Raw genomic sequence first — 23717 nt, 5'->3', positions numbered from 1 at the left:
ATCAACATTCACCCTCCAAAGGCTACAATCACTAAAGAAGTTCTCTGGTATCCCCCCCTAACAAACTGGCTTAAAGTCAACACAGATGGGCTGTTTTGAAGAATCCTATTAAAGCAGCTTGTGGTGGCATCTTTAGGAACTCTTTTGGTTTTACTGTGGGCTGTTTTGCTCAAAAGCTTGATACAGAATCTGCTTTCATTGCAGAAATCTATGGTGCCATGCTTGCAATTGAAATAGCAAACCAAAACAATTGGTTGAACATATGGCTTGAAACTGACTCTATGCTTCTGGTAATGGCCTTCAAATCTGCTCATATGGTTCCTTGCTCTCTAAGAAACAGATGGGCTAATTGTTTAGAACTCACTAAAAATATGAATTTCTTGGTCTCTCATATTTTTAGAGAAGGAAATTCCTGTGCTGATAGTTTAGCTAGCCTAGGCTTAGATTGCAATGAATTTGTTTGGTGGAACTATCACCCTACTGTCATTAGAAGTGAAGTTGTTAGAAACATGTTAGGGATGCCCAATTTTAGAGTTACTAGCTCCTAGTCTAGTTTGTTTTTCTGCTTTGCTTTCTTGTACGTTTCTTCCTTTTATTGAATGAATTTGGGTAGTGTGCTTTCCACTACTCTTGTTTTAAAAAAAAAAAAAAAAAGGATTTTTAATTCTGAGTTCTGGGTTTAAAGGTTTGGTTATGTGGTTTTTGTTAATTCTGTATGAATATTTGAAGTTAAAACAATGAATTTTTTTAATATATTTTTTTTTGTTTTTCTTTATGAAGACGATGAAAGTTGATGAAGATTTTATGAAGGTGAAGAAAAATATTAGGTAAGAAGATGAAGAAATGTAAAATAAATTAGATGATGGTGATACATTGTTAGATTTGATGGAACTCTTTTATTCTACGATCTCATTTATGACAAAATGATCAAAAGATTAAAATTAAATAAATTAACAAGACTAAAACAAACTATTTTTTATTGAATATATATATATATATAGGACATATCAAGTGAGAGTAGTAGTTATAATGAGAGGATGAGAGGAATTAATATAGATCATTGGATCAAAATCAACGCTTCAGATTTAATTATTCTTTAAAAAGGATCATGCACTACAACCTCTACCTTTCATCTTCTCAGTTCCGTGTTTCTCTCTCCCTTTTTCTCTTGAAACGTTTCTCTTTCCATCTTGCTCCCTACATCTTTTTTCCATGAAAAACAAGCATTGATTCAACCACAAAATTTAAGAAATTACATGTGATGAATCTCTTGCATCTTAAAGAGAATCAAAGTTGTGTTATTTGATTTCAATTTAAGAAATTACATGTGATGAATCTCTTGCATCTTAAAATAAACACACAAGCATCTCTACAGTCCAACAATGATAGAGATTTTTTATTTATTCTTACCAACAAAAATTGAACCAAGTATTGAGATAAATTTCAAACAAATTAACAAACTTTGAGAAATTGAATAAACGATGGGTGTCTCTGCCAAGTTGGGTGCCTCTATGGGTATCTCAATCTATTGTGTTTTAATTCCATGCGGTGCTTGATTTTAAAGAACTATTTTTATGAATCAACATGTGGTTCTTCAAATTAAAGGAAGACCTTTGTAAAAAATTCCACAAAGCTTATCAATATCATAAACCAAAACAGGGATAGAATGAATTGAATGTCACAGGGAAGAAGAAAAGTTTCAACGCAAAAGAGAGAGAGAGAGAGAGAAAGGCGCTAGTGCCAAGGAAGGGAAAAGAAAGAGAACAAATGACCCACTAAAAGGAAATTTAATCTCAGCCATTTAATTTAATCCAAAGGCCATTATTTCATCCTCTCATCTCTCATTATAAATAGTGCTCTCATTTATATATATATATATATATATATATATATATATATATATATATATATATAAGCGTATATAATAGATCTAACTGAATAACCGCACGGTAATGCTATTGAGGCGCACAATCTTTCTTGCCTTGAAAATGTTGAAATTCTGCAGACTGGGAAGGGCGTGCGGTTGTGCTAGATAGGCGGACAAACTATGCTCACCTTTTGAGATTTTGCCTGGTTTTTTTTCTTCAGATAGGACGCACAGCCGTGCTCCTTGGGTGCACGGTCGTACTCTATTTTCAGCATTTGAAAATTCTTCCTTTTTTTCATTATCTGGTACTGAAAATGAAAACTACTCCCTCTATTTTTAAATATAAGCAAAATTGACTTTTTAGGTTCATTCATTTAATGATGTATATGGTTAATAATATGAACCACATACATCATTAAGTGAATGAACCTACAAAGTCAATTTTGCTTATATTTAAAAACGGAGGGAGTAATAATTTTTAGTACAATAACTCTAACAAGACTAAAACAAACTATTTTTTATTGAATTTATATGCTAAAAACACCATAAAGTACAACTTATCAAATTTTCCCATGCTTGAATCTTTGCTTGTCCTCCAGTAAAAGACAAAGAAAATCAACAACATAATTTTAATAGGTGGCGTTTAGCATGGGAAAGCTACTTTTTTTTCCACCATGGGAAAATTTGTTTTTGACCATTAGATCAAACAAGAAACATGGTATTATCTTAGTCACTCAGTACTGGATTTTTTTTCCACACTTTCTTCCACTATCATTTTCTCTCTCCTCCATCTCTCATACGAGTCTCTCACCACCTCGACCTTCATCATTTCCCCCAAATCTTTACATCTTTTCTTTTCATATTCAACCGCCGTCAAAGAAAATAGTGAGATTTACATTAAAAGAAAATACAAATTGCACCAACAACTTCCTATAGCATAGCATCAAATCACAATCCACAAAACAACCTTTGTTATATTATCATTATTCTTTTCTTTTCAGATTTGCATTTTCTAAATTTTTTGGGCCGTGTTTGAATGAGAAACCATAATCTAACCTTGACAATTCATATATGCTTTCAGTTTAATCATTGCTTTTTAATTAATTTCAAACAAAAGGTAATTGTATCTTTGAAAGTGAAGCTAAAACATCCTCATTGTGAATTGTTTATTATAAAAGCAATGATTTTTTGGGCGTTTTAAGAACAATGAGGATGAAGTCAGTGGTGGTCTAGATAGATTTTGAGAGGTTGTTGTTGTTGGTGGTGGTCGGTGAGTGGGTAGAGACATGGAGGGGAGAGAGAGATAATGTAAAAAGGATCTAGTGTTGAGTGACTAAGATAAGACCATGTTCCTTATTTGATCTAATGGGAAAGTATTTTTTTGACCATTAGATCAAATATAGACCATAATGTTATCATAGACACTCACCACAATATTTTATTCACTCTCCTCCATATCTCTCTCACTCACCACTTACAACAACCTACTTAACCCATTTAACAACATTCAATCCATGGAAGAAATCCAACAAACTCCTCCTCTTTCCTCCCTGGACATTCAATTCCTGCAATTAACAACAAGATCTAAATACTCAGATTCATAGCATCAAGATCCAATCATAATCAAAAACAAATTCATCATATAATCATTTCAGAAAAGAAAAAAAAACAAATAACAAAATCTAGGTATTTAGATTCATAGGCAAACAGCAGCAAAAATAAAAATAAAAAACAACTTGTGTAAAAGTAACCTCAAATAGAAAACTATTGACTTCTTATTTCAATCGTATAAACACATGTCCTTTAATTTTCTTTTATAATTTGATTCCATCTCCACTTTCAGCTATATACCACTCTTTTATATACAGTACTTTTGTAATTAAAGTACCAGCTAGTAGCAAGAAAATATTAACTAATAAGCATATTTCAGAGATCAATGATGCAAGAAGAGAAGCAGCACATGATTTGTGGAGGTTCCAGTCCGTTGAACAAAAAACGATTAGAACATAAGAAGATCAGAATAAAAAGAATTCACAAGCGTGAAGCCATCGTTGGATGGAGGGAGGTGAGAAAGAAAGAGACGGTGGAAAGGAGATTAAAACAGTCAGGTCAGGTGAGATGGTGGTGGGAAAAGGAGGAACATGAGTGGTTAGATTTAATATTGAGAGTCCATAATAAAGATGTGTTCTACACTTGATCCAATGGTCAGAAAAATCTTTCCCATGGTGGAAAAAAAGTAGCCTTTTCCAAATTAAATGCCACCCTAAACCCACCCATTTTAATAAGAACAAAAAATTTCTTTTCTTTTTCAAAGGCTTTGTTATCAGGGTACACATATCACAACGCCTGTGCTTTTAAGAATTCTTTTCAACCAAACAACTGTTTCATGTGAGTGAGTGTGTGTGTAATCCATCTTTTTATTGCTCATGTGTAAATAACATTATGTGGAAAAATCCTAACCTTGATAGTAATCATACGAGTAAAATGTCACAATCATTTCATATAACATAGGTGTGAATTTTTTCTTGGGCATTTGGTGTTTATGTTTCACGGGAAAACTCAGAGTCACCTTTTACTAAAGAAAGACACTATTATCGCTTTTTCTTTATTTTTAGGACCACCTACACAATATTTTTCTTGTGCTCTAGTTCCTTTTTTTTTTTTCTTTTCTTTTTACACCTTTTACGACTTTTTTTTTTTTGTTTCCCACACTAACTTATACTACTTTTTTTTTATTTTGTGAAAGTTTAAAGTTAATTATGATTACTATTGAAGTTCTTATTGTTCCTTAAAATGTCAATATACACACTTATTCAAAGTCTGCAACTTTGTGAATCTCTAAAAAAGAGAGGGGTTCACAATAAAACTAATGTGGGTTTAGTGAAACACTTAAAGCAATTTTTTTTGTTTACATGCACAAATTCATCATAAAACTCAGCCTTTATTTTTTTCTTTCTTTTCAATACACTACTAAAAAGTTGCTACATCACCTTTCAGCTTGACAGAAACAAATATTCAAACAAGAGGAATTCAAAAAACAAGACACTTAAAACATAAGATACATAAAGACACAAGATAATTATACCCTCATGTTTAGACCAGACATTGTCCTCAATGATTCAAATAAAGCAACACAAAAGGGTAGCAAAGCTCACATGTTTCAATGTTGCTCAGGCGAAGGCACTTGGTGGATATGGAAATGATGCATCCGGGACATTTATGTCATGCGCCTCATTTATTAAATGATACTCAACTGTTCCCCTCTTATTATCGTACAAAAACATAAACAAAAGAAATAACATTAACTCATGGATTTTCCTCTCACGTTGCGCTCTTTTAACGTCACTAGCTTGACGGATAAAAAGAGATTATTTTGCTCAGTCTGGGTCATGCAGATCATTGTGTGCATATGATGCTAAAGAACATTCTTTCTCACAATTGTTCAGTAACATCAATCATACAACATGAGTCCTGAACAGAAGAACTTTTCATTAGATTAGCAATTTCAAACTAAATCTTTTCCTCACCTGCATTGATGAATGCCAACTTATCATGCTGAACATCAATTATGGCACCTGTAGTGACGAGGAAGGGTCTCCCTTAATAATATTATTCATAATATTAGACACCAATTGAAGTATTAAAAGGTGAAGTTTGGGGTCAATAAACGATTTGAAACATGAAAATAGTCTAGTTTCCTTCGAGGTGACATAGGATAATTAAGCTTAACTGTTTTTGTCAATGATACCACCACTAAAATATGACATCTCGTTGGTTCAAAACACGCTTATGCATCTCTGAAATGGGAGATAGGTCACATTAATTTTCATAGAAAACAAAGTGAATTTGGATTCTGATGAAACCAAAATACTAAGATACCTATATATTATTGTTTATTTTATACCAACAATCAGCCCATAAAAATCTAATATTTTTAGATAATTAGTTTAGATAAAAGAATTGATAATCAACACTAGTAAGCTTAGATACTCTTTATTACATGATAGAAACCGTGCACACACGGTCTATTATTAAGAAGGACTATGTTTGAGATCCCCTATCTTGGAGTGGTGGATATTCAAATATTATTGTTAGTGATGATAGTATGACTCCCATTGTTGCTAATGACATGCATGGAGATATTAAAGAATTTGAAGGATACAATTGTTAGAGACACTAAGCATAGGATATATACATATTAGAAAGAAACAACGACAAACAGGACTGTCTTAATTAAATTGGAGGCCTTGCTCAAATACTAAAATCGAATCCCTAATAAAAATGCAATTTTTTTTAAAAAGAATTATCCCATATTAAAATTGTAAATAACATCAAATTTTGTTTCCAAAAAAAAAAATCAATAACATCAAATTTAGTCATCTCTATAAATTAAGTAAAACTAGTTTGTACTTGAGTAACTAACTGACTTGTGTTGAGTTTCATTCACTACTCACTAATTATTCTAATATTAAAAATAGTGCAAAATGGATCTTAAGTATATTGGTCCTTTTCGCTTAAAAAAGGTGTATTGGTCCTTGCTATCTTTATATAGTGACGATAAACTAGTACTATTTTTGGGGGAAAAATGTAGTAAACTAATATTAGCATGCATGATTAAACTTAAAACAATTGAAAGAAATACTAATTATTTAAGGGACTTAATTTGCGCTAATACAAACAAATGACAATAAATTCAATGCATACAATAGTTTTCTATTAAAAAAGGTAGTTTTCTTTAGTATAGAACTTTAAAATGCGTATTAATTTTAATTTTATGAAAGCATTGTAGTGGCTTAATAATGGTGTATGTAATTGAGAATTTTGTACCAGGTTCAAATTTCATGTTTTACAATTTTTATGTTTTATTTTAGATTGACTAAAACTAAAATTATCAAGAAAAACACAAATGATTGTGATTGAACCTAGAACCACACACCTAGGTGCATTATGTTTTACAATTGAACCATTGCAAGATGTCGATTAAGTTTTATATATAACTAACAATTTTAATCCTTATATTAAAAAATAATAAAAATATTTGATGCCATCAAAATTGGGAGGCCCGGTTCCTTAGCCCGTGTTGCACTTGCTAAGGGTCGGACCTGACGACAGCTACTGATGATTTACAAAACTGTTCTATCACAAATGTAGAACCTTTTATAAAAGTTACCTTTAAGGCAAAGAAGAAAAAATATGTCGAAGGACCTCTGTTGCATAATGCTTGATCAATTTTTAATTTATTTTTATATTAATTTTTCTTTCTTGAGTTTAGTTTATCCCCTCTATTTTTTTTTTCTACCTTTTTTCTTCAATAAATATTTAGATTTAAAAACGGTGAACTCATTAATAGTATTTTTTTATATTATTAATAAACTCACGTATGTAATAAAATGAACCATACAATTTTCACCTTTTTTTTTTTTTTTTGTGAAAGGATGCAGAGAGCATCAAAGTAAAAAGGAAAATCAAAGTAAAAAGGTTTTTTTCATCACAAGAAACGAGAAGGAAATTCCGAGATATAAAGGTAAATCAAACTCACAATTTGTGATGGTCAATGGAAAATATAAAAAAAAAACTTATAATATATCATATTATTATTATTATTATTATTATTATTATTATTATTATTATTATTATTATTATTATTATTCATTCTTCCACATAAATTTCATTGAAGAATATATTGAACAAGTTACATAGTAAGAGTACTATTCTCTTCACCAAGTTGTCTTCCTTCTGTGACATTGTTAGGTTTCCAAGGAAAACATTCTGTATCATCACCCTTTAACTTACACGGTCCTGATTTATCTATTTTCCAACGACATTCTCCTTTGCAATCTTTATCATCTCGTGATTCAACATAAATGTCAAAGCGTTTAAGTTCATTCATCCAAGAAAATCCACAAAAGTATAATTTTGCTTCTATAAAGATTACAGGCCTAAATGAAAAGCTATAAGTTTCTCCAAAATTTAGGTTATGTAGCCCAAGATCATTATCTTTCTCTCTACAGTGAACACCAAGCTGTGCATCAGTTATGTTGCTGGTGATGTAAACAAATACTCTTTTTTTATGAAATATGTTACTTTCACCTTCCTGGAACTGCAAAGCAACAAGAATTGTTAGTAATATAGAAATTGTCAAGACAACTTTGGATATTGAAATCATCATACTTGCGAAATATGTTAAGTGATGCACTCACATGAAACATGTTATCTAGCTGTTGTTATATATACTCCGTTCGGTCTTATTTATAAGAAACGTTTGACTTTTTTGATTCATTGTATAAATAATGTATTTGGTCTATATTCTAGTCAAGATGCATCAATTACTCAATGAATTAAAAAAGTTAAATTTTTCTTATAAATAAGGAGTGAGTATATTTATATGAAAAATCATTAAAAGTTTGACCAAAAAAAAAAGATGTTGACCAAAAAGTTTCTTTTTTTGAGGGACGGTTGACAAAACATTTTTGGTCAACATAAAACTAAATATTAGAGGTTGACAAGATAGATTTTGTCAAAATGAAACCAAACATATGTAGTAATAGTATAAAACATTTTTTGACAAAAATATTTAAAACATTGAATATAAAGAATACTGTAATAAATATTACACATACCAATGGTTGACCATAATATTTAAAAATTGTAGCAAAAAAATTATTAATTAAAACTTTTTTATTACAATATCTACATATAGTAGTAATAAGGACTAATTCAATATTACGTTAATTATAAAAATTATTTTATATGTTAATTAATATTTTTAATGATTAAATTAAAAAATATCTCTTTCACTGGGTTCAATAATATATATATATATATATATAACAACAACTAAATAATATGTTTCAATGTGAGTATTAGTTAAATAATTAAATTCAAAACATTATTCTAAAGTAATTGATATTAATTGATTCGACATTTAATGTATCAATTTTATTTTTACAAATATATATAAAAAAATTAGGCTTAAAATATCACTTTGATCCCTTAACTTATTTTAAAAATTCAGTATGATCCGTTGACTTTAAAATCATACAATTTAGTCTCTTAACTTACGCAAGTTTATGCAACTAAGTTTATTAATTTATGAAATATAATATCATATCCATCTATTCAGGAACCAAGGTGCATTAACACGCAAAAGTTGAGTTAACTAGTTCTATTAGCTTACATTAACTTATGTCAATTAAACCTAATTAAATGTAAATCTTCAATTGAATATAACTTTTTTTTGGCAAACATGATAAGTGCAAAGCATCATTATGAAATTTAGACGTTCCGATCAGGTTGACATCCATATACCTCACCAATCATTTGCAACACCTGATGGTCGGATTAGGCAAGTGTATCAAATCATTTACCAAGTAATAAAGTAATATGTAGAGTATCGTATCCACATGGATTGTCGTTCAATCAAATAATTCACGTTACTTATTTGAGAACAAAATATAATAAAAGTGAAAAGAGTTTAGAGTTTCGCAAAGTTAATCTGTTTGCAACAGAGCGAAGTTTACCTGTTTTGATTGCAGAATGTTAGCGACGGTTAGGATTCTTCGAATCTCCTCTACTTGGTTGTTGGAATTATTTAACAGTCAAGTCTTATTCATGTTAGTTATCGTTATTTAGCTAAGTGATGAGTTCGAGGGGTTTTACTACCTATCGGCTCTTAAGTTGCACCTGCTGATCATTAAGTGTGGGGTCTTACTTTCTCAAAGATATAGCCTCATTCCCATCTAACTTTCGAGTTGCACCTGCTGATCACAAAGAAGTATGTGTGGGGTCTTACTCTTGAAACATATACTTTAATTGACTTTCCTAAATTCCCATGAGTGAATTCCCGATCTTCCTAAAGGTCTGCCCATTTATGAATCTTAGAAACTTATAACACACTCTCCCTCTCGATAGTTCTACAAACAGTCATCCCTATCAGCATCTACCTTACCGAGGTGAAAGAAGAGCGAAGTTACATGGCTGATTTAGGTTGTGAAGTCACATGTTTCCTTAATTACTCAACTAGTGAATTCCTGATTTTAGCATATATGCATCAATATTAGGTATGTCACCTCCATAAGTACTTACTTTCAGGGTTTGCTCGCTTTCGGCATCTTTCCCTAGTTACTAATTAATTACTTCCTGATTAAACAAATATACATCAATATTAGGTAATGTCACATCCCTAAGTGCCTAAGTCAGGGTTATGCTTCAGAAGAGACAAATCTTACGTAACAACAGTAAAACTAATAACATAATAATAAATAAATAAATAAAGACCTTAAATTAAATAAATTATTCAACAACCAGAACAGAGGTTCATATTAGAACCCTAGCTTAAAAAGATTTAGTTACTCATGGTAACTAAAGACAAATTACGATAGAAATAAAACATACCCTAAAAAACCTTGAGTGAGGAGAGAGACCCATCCCTTGAAGCTCCCAGTGCTTGTCTTCCTCTTGAACCACTTCGTTATGAATGAGAAATGCGATAATTATAGGAAGAGTTTCCACCTGAACTTGGGCTAAAATATCGGGCTTTTCGCACCAAAAACACACAAAGCAGCGCCTTGGCCCGTAAGGAACAGGCGCCAGGCGTCAAGAACCATGTGACAGGCGCCTCGAACAATGCGACAGGCGCATTTGTTTTTTTTTTTTTGTGCCAGGCGTCTAGGTTCATGCGCCAAGCGCCTCAACATGAACCTAGATGCACATAAACGTGTGCCAAGCGCATGTGAGTGTTGTTTGGGCCTCGTAACGCCTATTTCTTCGTCTTTTTGGGTGTTTGCTTTCATATAAGATGTCTTGGAACTTGAGAAGAGAATTAATCCCTTTGTAACGTATTTTGAGGCCTCTTGAATCTTGATTCTTCATCTCCCGAGGTCTTTAAAAAACTTCAGATGTCTTGCTTTTAAAAATCATTTTTTTAAAGTAATCGTTTATAAGAATATTGCATCTGTTTATATTGTTTTTTTTTTCCATATAAATAGATCACAAAATAGTTTTCAAATGTGAAGTTGCTACAAATAATTTATCAAAAAATAGTTCTTTAAGGCTTTGTTTGCGAGTTTTGAGGGGAAGGAAAGGAAAGGCTAAGGAGGGGAAGGGAAGGAAAGGGAGGGAAGGGAGAAAGGAGGGAAAACCTTCCCCTTGTTTGGGAGTTAAAAAGCCAATAAGAAAAGGAGATGGAGGGTTTATGTTATAATTTTACTATTTTACCCTTTTTCCTCTTAAAATCAATACATTGTTATACTTCGTAATTTAACTTCTAATTTATTCAAAACAAATTATCGCTTGAAAAACTAATTATTAAGATCTATTTTTAAAAAACAACTTATTCAAAACAACTTATTTATAAAAAATAAAAAGCTTATTACAATCACTTTTTAAAAACAACTTACTTATACAAAACAACTTATTACGACCTCTTTTTAAAAAATAGCTTATCTTATGAAAAACAAATTATTACGATCTTTTTTTAAAAAACAACTTATTCAAAATAGCTTATTTATACAAAACAGCTTATTATGACCTCTTTTTAGAAAAACAGCTTATTCAAAACAGCTTAATACAATATCTTTTTCGAAAACAACTTATCCAAAACAGTTTATGTATACAAAACAGCTTATTACGATCTCTTTTCAAAAAACAACTTGTTCAAAACAGCTTATTTATACAAAACAACTTATTACAATCTCTTTTTCAAAAACAACTTATTCAAAACAGCTTATAGCTTATTCAAAACAGCTTATTTATGCAAAACAGCTTAATACGATCTCTTTTTCAAAAACAGCTTATTCAAAACAGCTTATTTATACAAAACAGCTTATTACGACCTCATTTTCAAAAACCGCTTATTCAAAACAACTTATTTATAAAAAACAGCTTATTACGACCTCATTATCAAAAATCGCTTATTCAAAACAGCTTATTTATACAAAACTATTTATTACGACCTCATTTTCAAAAACCTCTTATTCAAAACAACTTATTTATGCAAAACAACTTATTATGTCCTCTTTTCAAAAAATAACTTATTCCAAACAGCTTATTTATGCAAAACCACCTATTACGATCTCTTTTTTAAAAACAACTTATTCAAAACAACTTATTTATGCAAAACAACTTATTACGATCTCTTTTTCAAAAACATCTTATTCAAAACAACTTATTTATCCAAAACTGTTTTGTAAAAATAAGTTTTTTTGAATAAGTTGTTTTTTGAAAAGAGGTCGTAATAAGTTCTTTTGCATAAATAATCTGTTTTGAATAAGTTGTATTTTGAAAAGAGGTGATAATAAGCTGTTTTGGATAAATAAGATGTTTTGAATAAGTTGTTTTTGAAAAATAGATTGTATTAAGCGATTTTTGACTAAACGGTTTTTGAAAATGAGGTCGTAATAAGCTGTTTTATATAAATAAGTTGTTTTGAATAAGCGATTTTTTGAAAAGGAGGTCATAATAAGTTGTTTTGTATAAATAAGTTGTTTTGAATAAGCAGTTTTTGAAAATGAGGCCGTAATAAGTTATTTTTTATAAATAAGCTGTTTTGAATAAGCTATTTGTGAAAAAGAGATCGTATTAAACTGTTTTGCATAAATAAGTTGTTTTTGAAAATGAGGTCGTAATAAGCTGTTTTGTATAAATAAGTTGTTTTGAATAAGCGGTAAGTTGTTTTGAATAAGTTGTTTTCGAAAATGAGGTCGTAATAAGCTGTTTTGTATAAATAAGTTGTTTTGAATAAGCGGTTTTTGAAAATGAGGTCATAATAAGCTGTTTTATATAAATAAGTTGTTTTGAATAAGCTGTTTTTGAAAAAGAGATCGTATTAAGCTGTTTTGCATAAATAAGTTGTTTTGAATAAGTTGTTTTTTAAAATGAAGTCATATTAAGTTGTTTTGTATAAATAAGTTGTTTTGAATAAACGATTTTTGAAAATGAGGTCGTAATAAGCTGATTTGTATAAATAAGATGTTTTGAATAAGCGGTTTTTGAAAACGAGGTCGTAATAAGCTGCTTTGTATAAATAAGCTGTTTTGAATAAGCTGTTTTTGAAAAAGAGATCGTATTAAGCTGTTTTGTATAAATAAGCTGTTTTGAATAAGCGGTTTTTGAAAATGAGATCGTATTAAGCTGTTTTGCATAAATAAGCTGTTTTGAATAAGCTGTTTTTGAAAATGAAATCCTATTAAGATGTTTTGTATAAATAAACTGTTTGAATAAGCTATTTTTGAAAATGAGGTCGTAATAAGCTGTTTTGTATAAATAAGTTGTTTTGAATAAGCGATTTTTGAAATTTGAAATTGAGGTCGTAATAAGCTTTTTTGTATAAATAAGTTGTTTTGAGTAAGCTGTTTTTGAAAAAGAGATCGTATTAAGCTGTTTTGTATAAATAAGTTGTTTTAAGCTGTTTTGTATAAATAAGTTGTTTTGAATAAGCTATTTTTGAAAAAAAGATCGTATTAAGCTGTTTTGGATAAATAAGGTGTTTTGAATAAGCTGTTATTGAAAAATAGATCGTATTAAGCAGTTTTGCATAAATAAGTTGTTTTGAATAAGCTGTTTTTGAAAATGAGGTCGTAATAAGCTGTTTTGCATAAATAAGTTGTTTTGAATAAGCCGTTTTTGAAAATGAGGTCGTAATAAGCTGTTTTGTATAAATAAGTTGTTTTGAATAAGCAGTTTTTGAAGATGAGGTCGTAATTAGCTGCTTTGTATAAATAAGTTGTTTTTAAAAAAGATTCTAATAATTTTAATAATGTTTAAAATTGGAATTTTGAATTATTAAGAGGGCAAAATTGTCAATTTGTATGTTTAACCCCCAAACCCCCCAATTTGGGAGAACTTTAAAATTGGACAAATGAAGTCCTTCAAAACCCTCCAAAACTTTTCCTTTGTTTTTTTAAAACTCGCAAACAAGGGTTACCACTCCATAAGCCATTCCTTCCATTCCCCTACCCTCCAAAATCCAACTCGCAAACAAAGCCTAAAGGAAAGAGAAAATAAGATAAAAGATATTTTGAAGAGGTACCGGTGCAAATGGATCATAAAATTTTACGCTCTAAATTAGTAGTTAACTCTATAAGAGTCAATTCTTTAATAATGGGTCAAATTTAAAAGACTTTAGACATATTTTTACCTATACTGAATTTTTTATTTTTTGAAGTTATACCTATACTAAAATATAAAATTGGATATTACACAGTTATAAGACATGTGACTACGTAGTTGTATATATTAATATTTAACATTTTAACCTATATGTATATGTTTGGTAAGAATAATAGTAAAAAAACAAATACTAATTATTTTCCTCAAATAATTTTTTATTATAAGTTATACCCACCGACTTATGGCACTCATAGCAGTGTATATATGTCACTACTCAGAGTTTTAAATATAGAAGTCTTTCTTTTTCTTTTGAAATGAAACAGTCAATGAATGGCTTGCAGCTGTTTTTTTTTTTTTTTTTTGCCTAAACATGACTACGCGTTTTTATCTTTCTAAAAAAAATTGGAGAGAGCAATATGTTTCCAACTGATTCCATGTGAATTTTTTTTAAGTAAAATAGTTTCGTATAGAAACTTTAACTTCTCTTAAACTTTTTTCTCCTTCGTTCATTGAGGATGGATGATTTTATGTCATTTTTCACCTAGAATCACTCATCTACATATTTTTTTCGTTTTCTTTCCATCTAAATAAGTGGTTTTCACATATATCAAGTTTTTCCTTTTGTGTTTTTGTGATTTCGTCGTCTAAGTGCGGCTTTGTTTTGTTCGTCGTCTTGTGCGGCGTTTGATTTCGCGTCTTGTCGCGGTGTTCATTTAATTCCTATTGAAAGATCGACATCGATCAATTACAAATTCAACCAATGATTTGAGAGTCAACGTTGCAGATCCAGAAACATGTGTATTTCAGTGAATTGGGTTTTATCATATTATTTGTAGGCATTTTTCCGTTTTATGCTATTGACTTGGGTGCTGTGAGTTTGTTCGCAGATTCACCCTTTACGTTTTTAGCGATGTTTGTATCTGGTGTACTCTATCGATTTGAATGAATGAATATTGTTTTGTCTTTGTAAAAAAAAAAAATATTCCTGTTATAATTCTTTTGTAAAAAAAAAAAGATATATCTTAATCAGTTTCAAGATAAATGTCGTTTAAGGTTTTTGCACACATATTAAGAAATACATTAATTAAAAAAATAGATGTTATTTTACTAAATTATCCTAATCAACTATTGGTTTGTTTTTCATTAAAGAAAAAAATAATAATTTGAAAGTAGTATATATAGTATTAATTGAAGGGTACAATGTCTTCGTGAGCTTAGCTCAGTTGGTCGGGACAATGCATACTATATACAAGGTCCGTGGTTCAAACGCCGGCCACCAAAAAAAAATTAAAGGGTACAATTGAAAAGAAAAAATTATTATTGCATTGAAAATGACATTCATTTTAAAACATTTTTTTTGGCTAAAACGACACTTATTTTAAAACGGATGAAGTATGATACAATGTTTTTATCAATTGAGATCAAGCTCACAAACACCAATCGATACCATGTTACTATACCAAATTAGAATAATTACAACCATAGTCTTTATTTATTTTTACAATATACCACCATCAGAGGCGGAGCCATGGCCAACTCAGGGGATGCAGGTGCATCCCTCATATAGATTGTGTCACCCTAGTAGAACTCAATAAGGATATTTTTTGATCTCGGAATATACTGAGTAATAAATAAGTTTAATATCCCATATTGACTTAATTTGACATGGTCATGCAATTTTACAATTATATTTCATCAAGAGGTCTAACGATATTTCTCATGTTATATAGGAGAGGCAAATCTCATATAGGACACTCATGTCCCTTAACATGATTTGTCAACTGCCCGTCAACTAGCTTTATAGTTATCATGTTACAGAGAACGTTTGAATGACAATAAAACACTTGACTCCACATTTAAGGATCATTGTGGTTTCAGGTCTAGGAGTGGTATACACCATTATCACTATGAGAATATCTTATGACATCTTCATAACATACTAAGTAGTATTCTCATTGGGGGTCAATCTAGTATAAATATTACTCCTAATATTTACACATATGCATATCCTTAATATCTCATATCTATGACATGTGAGACGTGATCATCAATCTACATACATATTAGTCTCTACGCTTTATTACTATCTCAATTTATATTAAAACTTGACTACAAATACTTTTAAGAATAGTGTTCTTTATGTTAATGTAATCTCATGATTAAGTCTCACATAATGTCCATTACTTGAACTATATATTCTAAGGACTTTATTAATATTATATCAAATTTCATAAAGAATACCTCATTTTATTTAATAATAAAAATCACGATACATAAAATAATTTTAACATAAAACTATTAACCTCTAGGATTTACACCAACAATATGGATGAGTCTGGGTAGTTAGTTTGGGACGAGTTGTGGGTGATGGGGCCAATAAGTTGGAGGGGGGGTATGAGGCGTGGAGATGTTATTTGTATAGGAGGAAGATATGGTTGGGGAGTGTTGTGTTCTGTTACATAATATTGTTATGTGGGATGGTGTGGAAGACAAATGGAAATGACATTTAGAACCGGTCAAAGGCTACACAGTCAGTGATGTTTATCATTTGTTGGCTTAGGTGGAGCCGATTGCTCGTTTTAATTATACTCACATTATTTGGAATAAAGTAGTCTCGTTAAAAGTTTATCTGCTTGCTTGGTATCTTCTTCGTAATCGGATTCATACCAAGAACAACTTGGTCATGCGAGGTATCACCCAGCCTGCTTAAAATATGTGTGTGGATGTGGTATGGAGGAAAATGCTAATCACTTGTTTTTGGGTTGTTATTTTCTTGGGAGTATTTGACATATTGTTCGACTCTGGTTATGCATTTTCTCTTTAAATTTGTTGCGGTTATCAGATCATCTCATTCAACTTGATCATTTGGGAGCTTTTCCTAAACCTTTACACTTTTGTTTTGGTTATCGTCCATTTGAGTAATTTGAAAAGAACTGAAGAGTCGTATTTTTCAACATAAGGATAAATCGTTGCAGCATTTGTTTGACAAATTTAAACCGCAATCCTTTTGGTGGTTGAAAACAGAGAATGTTACTCTTGTTTTTTATTTTCATAATTGGTGGCTTAACCCCTCAATGTGTTTGGGGTTTCTCACTTATCCTATAAATTTTGTTGTTTATGTTTAAACCGCTATGTCTTTGTAATTATATGTTCAAATTTCATTGTTCTATCCTAATATACATTGTGTTAAATAGAATTCATCCTTCGTTATATTATATTCCAGTTTAACTTGTAAAAAAAAAAAGAGTATGTAAACATTATTTTTAAAAATGGTTATAAAATTAGTTTCATGATAAAACGGTGAATTCCCGTTGATTAATGTTACAAAGTTACTATTACTCTTAATTTTATCCTATGTTATGCAACAATATTCTTTTAAATTATTACACGACACCATGGAGCCAACAGTGGCAATTTTGCTGTTAATAAAAAAAAAACATGTTTGGTTGTACCAAAATAAAAAAAAACATGTTTGGTACAAAAAAAAAATGTCACACTCTCATTGGTTATCAATTATTATTCTTAATCAAATCCTAATCAATGCATCAATCAAAAATCATATTCATATAATCATCATCACCAAAAGCATAATAATCTATACTATAATCATCTTTGTCCACCCAAACCCAGAAAAAATCAACACCAACATTTTTATTTTCACACACATAAACAAAAAAACCAACTTTTTCTTCAACCAAACAGTTACACAACCTTCTTTGTTTCACACATGTAACATAACATGACTTAACTTCATTGTTTCTTTTTCTGTCTTAAACAAAAACAACCCTTTAACTTCAATGGCTGAATCAACCAAACATGTTACACACTTAAACATCAAAAGCTTCTCTTCTGTTCTCAAAACCAGAAAAACAATCGCTTTTACTTATGCTTTTATGCTTGCTTTTGTTTCTTTAACTGTTTTCTTAGCTTTTTCTCCTTCTTCTAATGCTTCTTCTCCTTGGTTTACTAACATATTCACTACAAAAACTTCCACTTTTGATTCTTCTATTTTCTCATTCTTTTTCCACAACACAACCACTTCATCTTCCACTTTTAGCAACACTTTTGGTAACACTTCTAGATCTAATAGTAACACTTTTCAATCTTCTAAATCAAATACAACAACTTTCAAAGCAACCCATGTTGGAAACAAAACTCAAAACTCTCTCAATACATCTAAAGATGCTGTTTCAACCACCAACCAAACCTCTTCTCATGTTTCTGATGAATTTAAGCATCAGAAGAAGATGAATCAAACTGCAAGTATGAAAGATGAGATTCATATGATGGAGTCTTTGATGAAGTGTGATTTTTTTGATGGGAAATGGATTAAAGATGAATCTTATCCTCTCTATAAACCTGGTTCTTGCAATTTGATTGATGAACAATTCAGTTGTATAAACAATGGAAGGCCTGATAAAGATTATCAGAAATTAAAGTGGAAACCAAAAGGGTGTAGTCTTCCAAGGTTAGAGACTTTTGATGAATTTATTATTATTAGCACTAGATTTCTTATTAGCACTAGAATTTGGGTCGAGGCTAACTCAATCGCTGCAAAATTGGACGTATTTGTGGGACTCGTAAGGAGAGGACTGGACATTAGGAGCGTGACCCGAGTAGTCTGATAGCAATGACACAAGATTTTAAGATAGGATCTAATACCATCTTAGAATTTAGGTTGTTTCTAAATCAAATCCAACAACACCGACTTGTAAGGAGAGGATTGTCCAGTGTCTACCACTTATGAACATATTTGTAGGCCACGTCACATCTAATGCGAGATACTTAACACTTTGTGTTTGATGATTAATTTTGATGTTCAAATTGCTTTGTGAATGTTTTTTAGGAGCTTAATTTGGTTGATTTGTTGATATTTGTATTCTTGCAATTGCTAATAGGTTGGATGGACACAAAATGTTGGATTTGTTGAGAGGCAAGAGACTTGTTTTTGTTGGTGATTCAATCAATAGGAATATGTGGGAATCTCTTATTTGCATCCTTAGAAACTCTGTGAAAGATAAAAGTAAAGTTTTTGAAGCAAATGGAAGAGTACATTTTAAAGGAGAATCCTCTTATTCATTCATATTCAAGGTTAGTGTTGTTTCCCTGATTCCCTCTGCATTTCAAGTTTCAGTTTTTCCTTTTTGCTTTGTGCAATTTCATCTTCATGTTGTATCAATGATGAATATTGATTGATTCCTTTGTTTGGTAGGATTACAACTTCTCTGTCGAGCTTTTTGTATCGCCGTTCTTAGTTCAGGAGTGGGAAATGCTTGTCAAGAATGGAACAAAGAAGGAAACACTTCGGCTCGATTTGGTTGGTAGATCTTCTAATCAATATAAAGATGCAGATATAATCATCTTCAACACTGGCCATTGGTGGACTCATGATAAAACTTCTAAAGGGTAAAACCGATGCATTTCAATTTCCTCTTAGAACTTACAAGTGACTGCAGTAAAGCCTTATTTTCAACCTTATTTTGACTTTGTTTTCTCCCTTGGTAACCCGGAGTCCGGGTGCGAGGAAAATAAAGCCTGACCAATAGTTGTATCGATCAGGGTTTGAACTTGGGTACTCCCCATCGATTCGACCTATACATAAGCACATTACCCTCTTGAGTCTATTCTGATTTTGTTTTCTTTCAACTCAAGTCTCTAGGCCTTGATAAATGTTAACCAACTTGCTCAATAATTTTTTTCAGCAAGGACTATTACCAAGAAGGTAGTCATGTGTATAATGAATTGAATGTTTTGGAGGCATTTCGAAAGGCTATAACAACCTGGAGCAGATGGGTTGATGCCAACATAAATACATCCAAGTCTATGGTCTTCTTCAGAGGCTATTCTTCTTCTCACTTTAGGTAAAGTAAAAATGAATCTGTGATTATTGTATTTATTTTGGTGCTGCATTACTTTGAGGGTTCAGTTTCGGTGTCATTTTCTCAGGTTCAGATTAGTTGTCTTAATCATGGTTATCAGTATATTACGATACACGTGAGCCACATATTTTTTGACTTATTAACATATGCTATGGAACAAGAACGCTGATACATATACATGTTTTTCTAATTGTATCGAACTGTAGTGGCGGGCAATGGAATTCAGGTGGACAATGTAACAGTGAAATCGTGCCAATCAAGAACGAAAAATACTTGAGGCAATACCCTCCTAAGATGAGAGTTTTGGAAAAGGTACTAAGGAATATGAAGACTCGTGTGACCTACTTAAATGTCACGAAAATGACAGATTTCCGAAAAGACGGTCATCCCTCTATCTATAGGAAGCAAAACCTATCACCAGACGAAAGGAAATCGCCGTTGATGTACCAAGACTGCAGCCATTGGTGCCTCCCTGGCGTTCCTGATACATGGAATGAGATACTCTATGCGGAGCTTTTAATGAAACAGTATCAATATCGAAATCAAAATCAAAATCAAAATCAGCATTGATTAAAAGACGAGACCATAGAGGTAAACTACCAAACTCAAGGCCACATATATACAATTTTTATCCCTGCCATATTCAGGAAAGGGAAATAAACAAACCATAGAGAAAAAGACTCTTTTTTCCAAATTTTTGTAAAGGTTAAAAAACTGTGTTATTCATACAAGTTGGTTAGTTAGGAAAAGATAGAATGTAAAGGGTGGTTAAGATTGTTACTGTAAACCACCCTCTCTCCCTTTCAACATAGTTTTCTTTCTTAAGGCAGAGTCCTATTTAGTTTTTGTATAATGTAAACCAATTTATTCAGACAAACTGTTTATTTAGCCATCTCAGATATATATAGTGAAGTGAAGATTACTTTGAATAATTTTGAATAGGGTCATAATAACTATGAAGCACGGATATGGACACGGACACCAGACACGACACGACACAGACACTGATATGCCGACACGGTTAATAATTTAAAAAAATCACATAATTCAGTGTAATTACAAGTGTCAGTGTCGTGTTGGTGTCGGACACGACACATGTCCGACATCGAGACACGCCTAATCCGAGGAGTGTCCTTGCTTCATAGGGTCATATACTATAACTAAGTACTCTTACATTGGTTAGCTATAATGTTTTCATTCCAACATTGTATCTCACTGTATTTTGTACGTAGCTTTAAAAATGTGCAAAGTGAAAACAATGTAGCATTCACCAACATATTATGACACAAGTGACAGATACTTAGGACATTTAACAATTTGGTTCACGGTTCAATTCCTAATTGATGCGTATAGAAAAATATATGTTGAGAGAGCAATGAATCCTAGTTACCTCTAAAAAATTAATCACCATAGTTGCACGTAGAAATACTCTGGTTTAAAAAACAATGAATCCCTATTACCTCTAGGAATTAGTCTCTAAAGTTGTCCGATGATGTCGTGATTTAGAAGAAAACGATGTAGCATTTTGTAATTAAAACTGAAGTCATAAATTAGAAAACATTTTCCAAAGTCAAACAATAACTAGATGAAGTCTTTGTACTATTGTTTGGCCTGACAATGAACTATTCCATGAAGTCTTTGACAAATGCCTGTCTTGTATGCATTTGTCCTTTTCTTGAAAAAAGCATCATTAATTTTTGGTTTATGTACTGTTTATGTCGGTGAATTATTTTGAGATTTTTGGTTTATGTTAGTACTATCTATGTCCGTGAATCAGTTTGGAACATAAAATATAAAATTATATAAATGTTTATGGTCCTAATAGCCTAGTTATAAATTATTTAAAAGCTAAAAAAAATTTAGTTTAGAGATCTAATTAAATATTTTGACAAATTTAGGAATTCAATTATAATTTTTTCTATTTCACGACCCTTTTGAAAATTCTCAATTTTCAGACACCAACAAATTAATAAAAAAACTTAGCACCACTTTGTGCTTGAATTAGTGTTCCATTAATAAATTGGTGTTGTTTAAAAAATTGATATACCACCTAAATTTTTCTTGATATACTACTTAATTGATATTTTAATTATTATTATTTTTTTGACAAATTTTTTATTATTATTATTATTATGATTATTAATCCATAAAATAAAATTCAATGTCCTGTGAGCTTAGCTCAGTTGGTAGGGACGTTGCAAAAATTCCTACCAAAATTACAGTTTCACCCACTCTTCATTTTCTATAGTTATAATGGTTCTCGTATCTTTTCCACTTATGTTTCAAAGATGCTTGTGGTCTTTGAATACACTCAGCACAAACTGTGCTTAGCTTACTAAAATAACATAAAATGTTATAGTTTAATTGTCCGTTGTAGTTCACAGCAATCGCAAGACAGAAATATATGAAGGTTTTTTTTCTTCTTCCGAAGAAACAACATAAACGTGGGTGCCATGTACTGTTTCTACATGCTATGCTTGGCAAAACGACAAATCTATGAATAATAGACCATACTATGCTAATTAGAACTTCTGTACATATTTATACGACATCCATGTTTTTTTGTAAGCAAAACTTTTTGAACAACAGGGTACTCGAAACCTACTAAAAAATGAGTCTAACCTTAGTGGTTGAAAACGGCTTGATGTATTTGATTGAAGAGAAACAAAATGAGGCTTTGGTCGATGACTAAGGCTTTGTTTGCAAGTTTGGAGGGGAAGGGAGGGGAAGGCTTAAGAAAAAAGGAATGAGCAAGTGGAAGAAATAGAAGAAAATGGGAGAGGAGGGCTTTGGGGGTTAACTTTTCTTCATAATACAAAACCCTCCTCATTTGGAGGAACTGAAAAATTGTATTGGAGGAAGGATTTGGGGAGTTTTGGAGGGTTAATAAGAATTCTTCAAATTTAATTTATGTTGTTATAATATTTTTAAAATTAAAAATAAAGTAATCATATGCATTAATTTACCATTCTCTAAAAAATTACTCTTTTAAAAAATTTGTAAGATTTCTCTATTATTCTTCATATTTTACGCCCCTCAAAGCCTTTCCTTTCCTTCCCCTTCAAATTCGCAAAGAAAGCCTAAGTGGTTAATTTCTTAGAGGTACTTGTATATTGAATTAAACGTCTATCTTTGTCTTGGTTCATTTGTACGGATTGTAGCAATAAAAGTTTAGTTTTTCGGATTCGTCGTGGTCAATAATTCAATTGCTTTACAGTTTTAGTCTCCTTATTTTTATCTTTTTCCAAAATTGGCAGTCCAACCCAAAGATTTCTCAATTTAATAATGTTGTTTGCGAGATGTCCCAAGATGTTGAACGTATGAAATAAATAACGAATGGATTTAATGTCATTAAAACACCACACAAATTATAGATGTTACATTTGTTGTTATATATTTAATATAAAATGAACAAATTTTAAGATAAAATTACTCTTTTAAACTTCTTAACATGTGCAAATTTGCACATGATAAAAAAGCCAAATAATATATGCATTTTAGGTCTTGAGATTGAGAATAATGTTATTTTCCTATGTTCTTGTGTTTTAATAGGTAAGGAGAATGAGCACTCAAAGAGGAAAAGATAAGATGATCTTTGAGCCAAAGACAGGGCTTAGCAAAGTGAATATTGTGCTTAGCAAATTATGGCGGTTTAATGACTCACTAAGAACAACTGATATTACTTCAAAATGATGAAAAGTCAATTTGCTAAACAAGCTACAAATTCACTTAGTGGAATTTCACTTACTCTGCAAGTATAAATAAATAGATCAAAGCTCACGCATTTTGATATATACACTCTTAGAGAAGACATAAGTAAATTAAAGGTGGAAGGAAGAAGGAATGCAACTATTGATGTTTAC

General features: G+C 31.0%; 1 protein-coding gene across 1 annotated transcript; it reads left to right on the top strand.

The window, feature by feature from the left end:
- Positions 1 to 17528: 17528 nt before the first annotated feature.
- Positions 17529 to 20786, top strand: LOC25480425 (protein trichome birefringence). The gene is made up of 5 exons (XM_013587120.3): positions 17529 to 18443; positions 18874 to 19066; positions 19188 to 19381; positions 19678 to 19836; positions 20061 to 20786. The coding sequence occupies exons 1-5, from the start codon at positions 17773 to 17775 to the stop codon at positions 20422 to 20424; spliced, it is 1581 nt and encodes a 526-aa protein (XP_013442574.1). The 5' UTR covers positions 17529 to 17772; the 3' UTR covers positions 20425 to 20786.
- Positions 20787 to 23717: the final 2931 nt, after the last annotated feature.

The sequence above is a fragment of the Medicago truncatula genome, chromosome 1 (genome assembly GCF_003473485.1).
Source record: "Medicago truncatula cultivar Jemalong A17 chromosome 1, MtrunA17r5.0-ANR, whole genome shotgun sequence".
Taxonomy (NCBI): domain Eukaryota; kingdom Viridiplantae; phylum Streptophyta; class Magnoliopsida; order Fabales; family Fabaceae; genus Medicago; species Medicago truncatula.
Note: the sequence above shows the minus strand (reverse complement) of the source record. Positions and strands in the feature narration are given on the sequence as shown.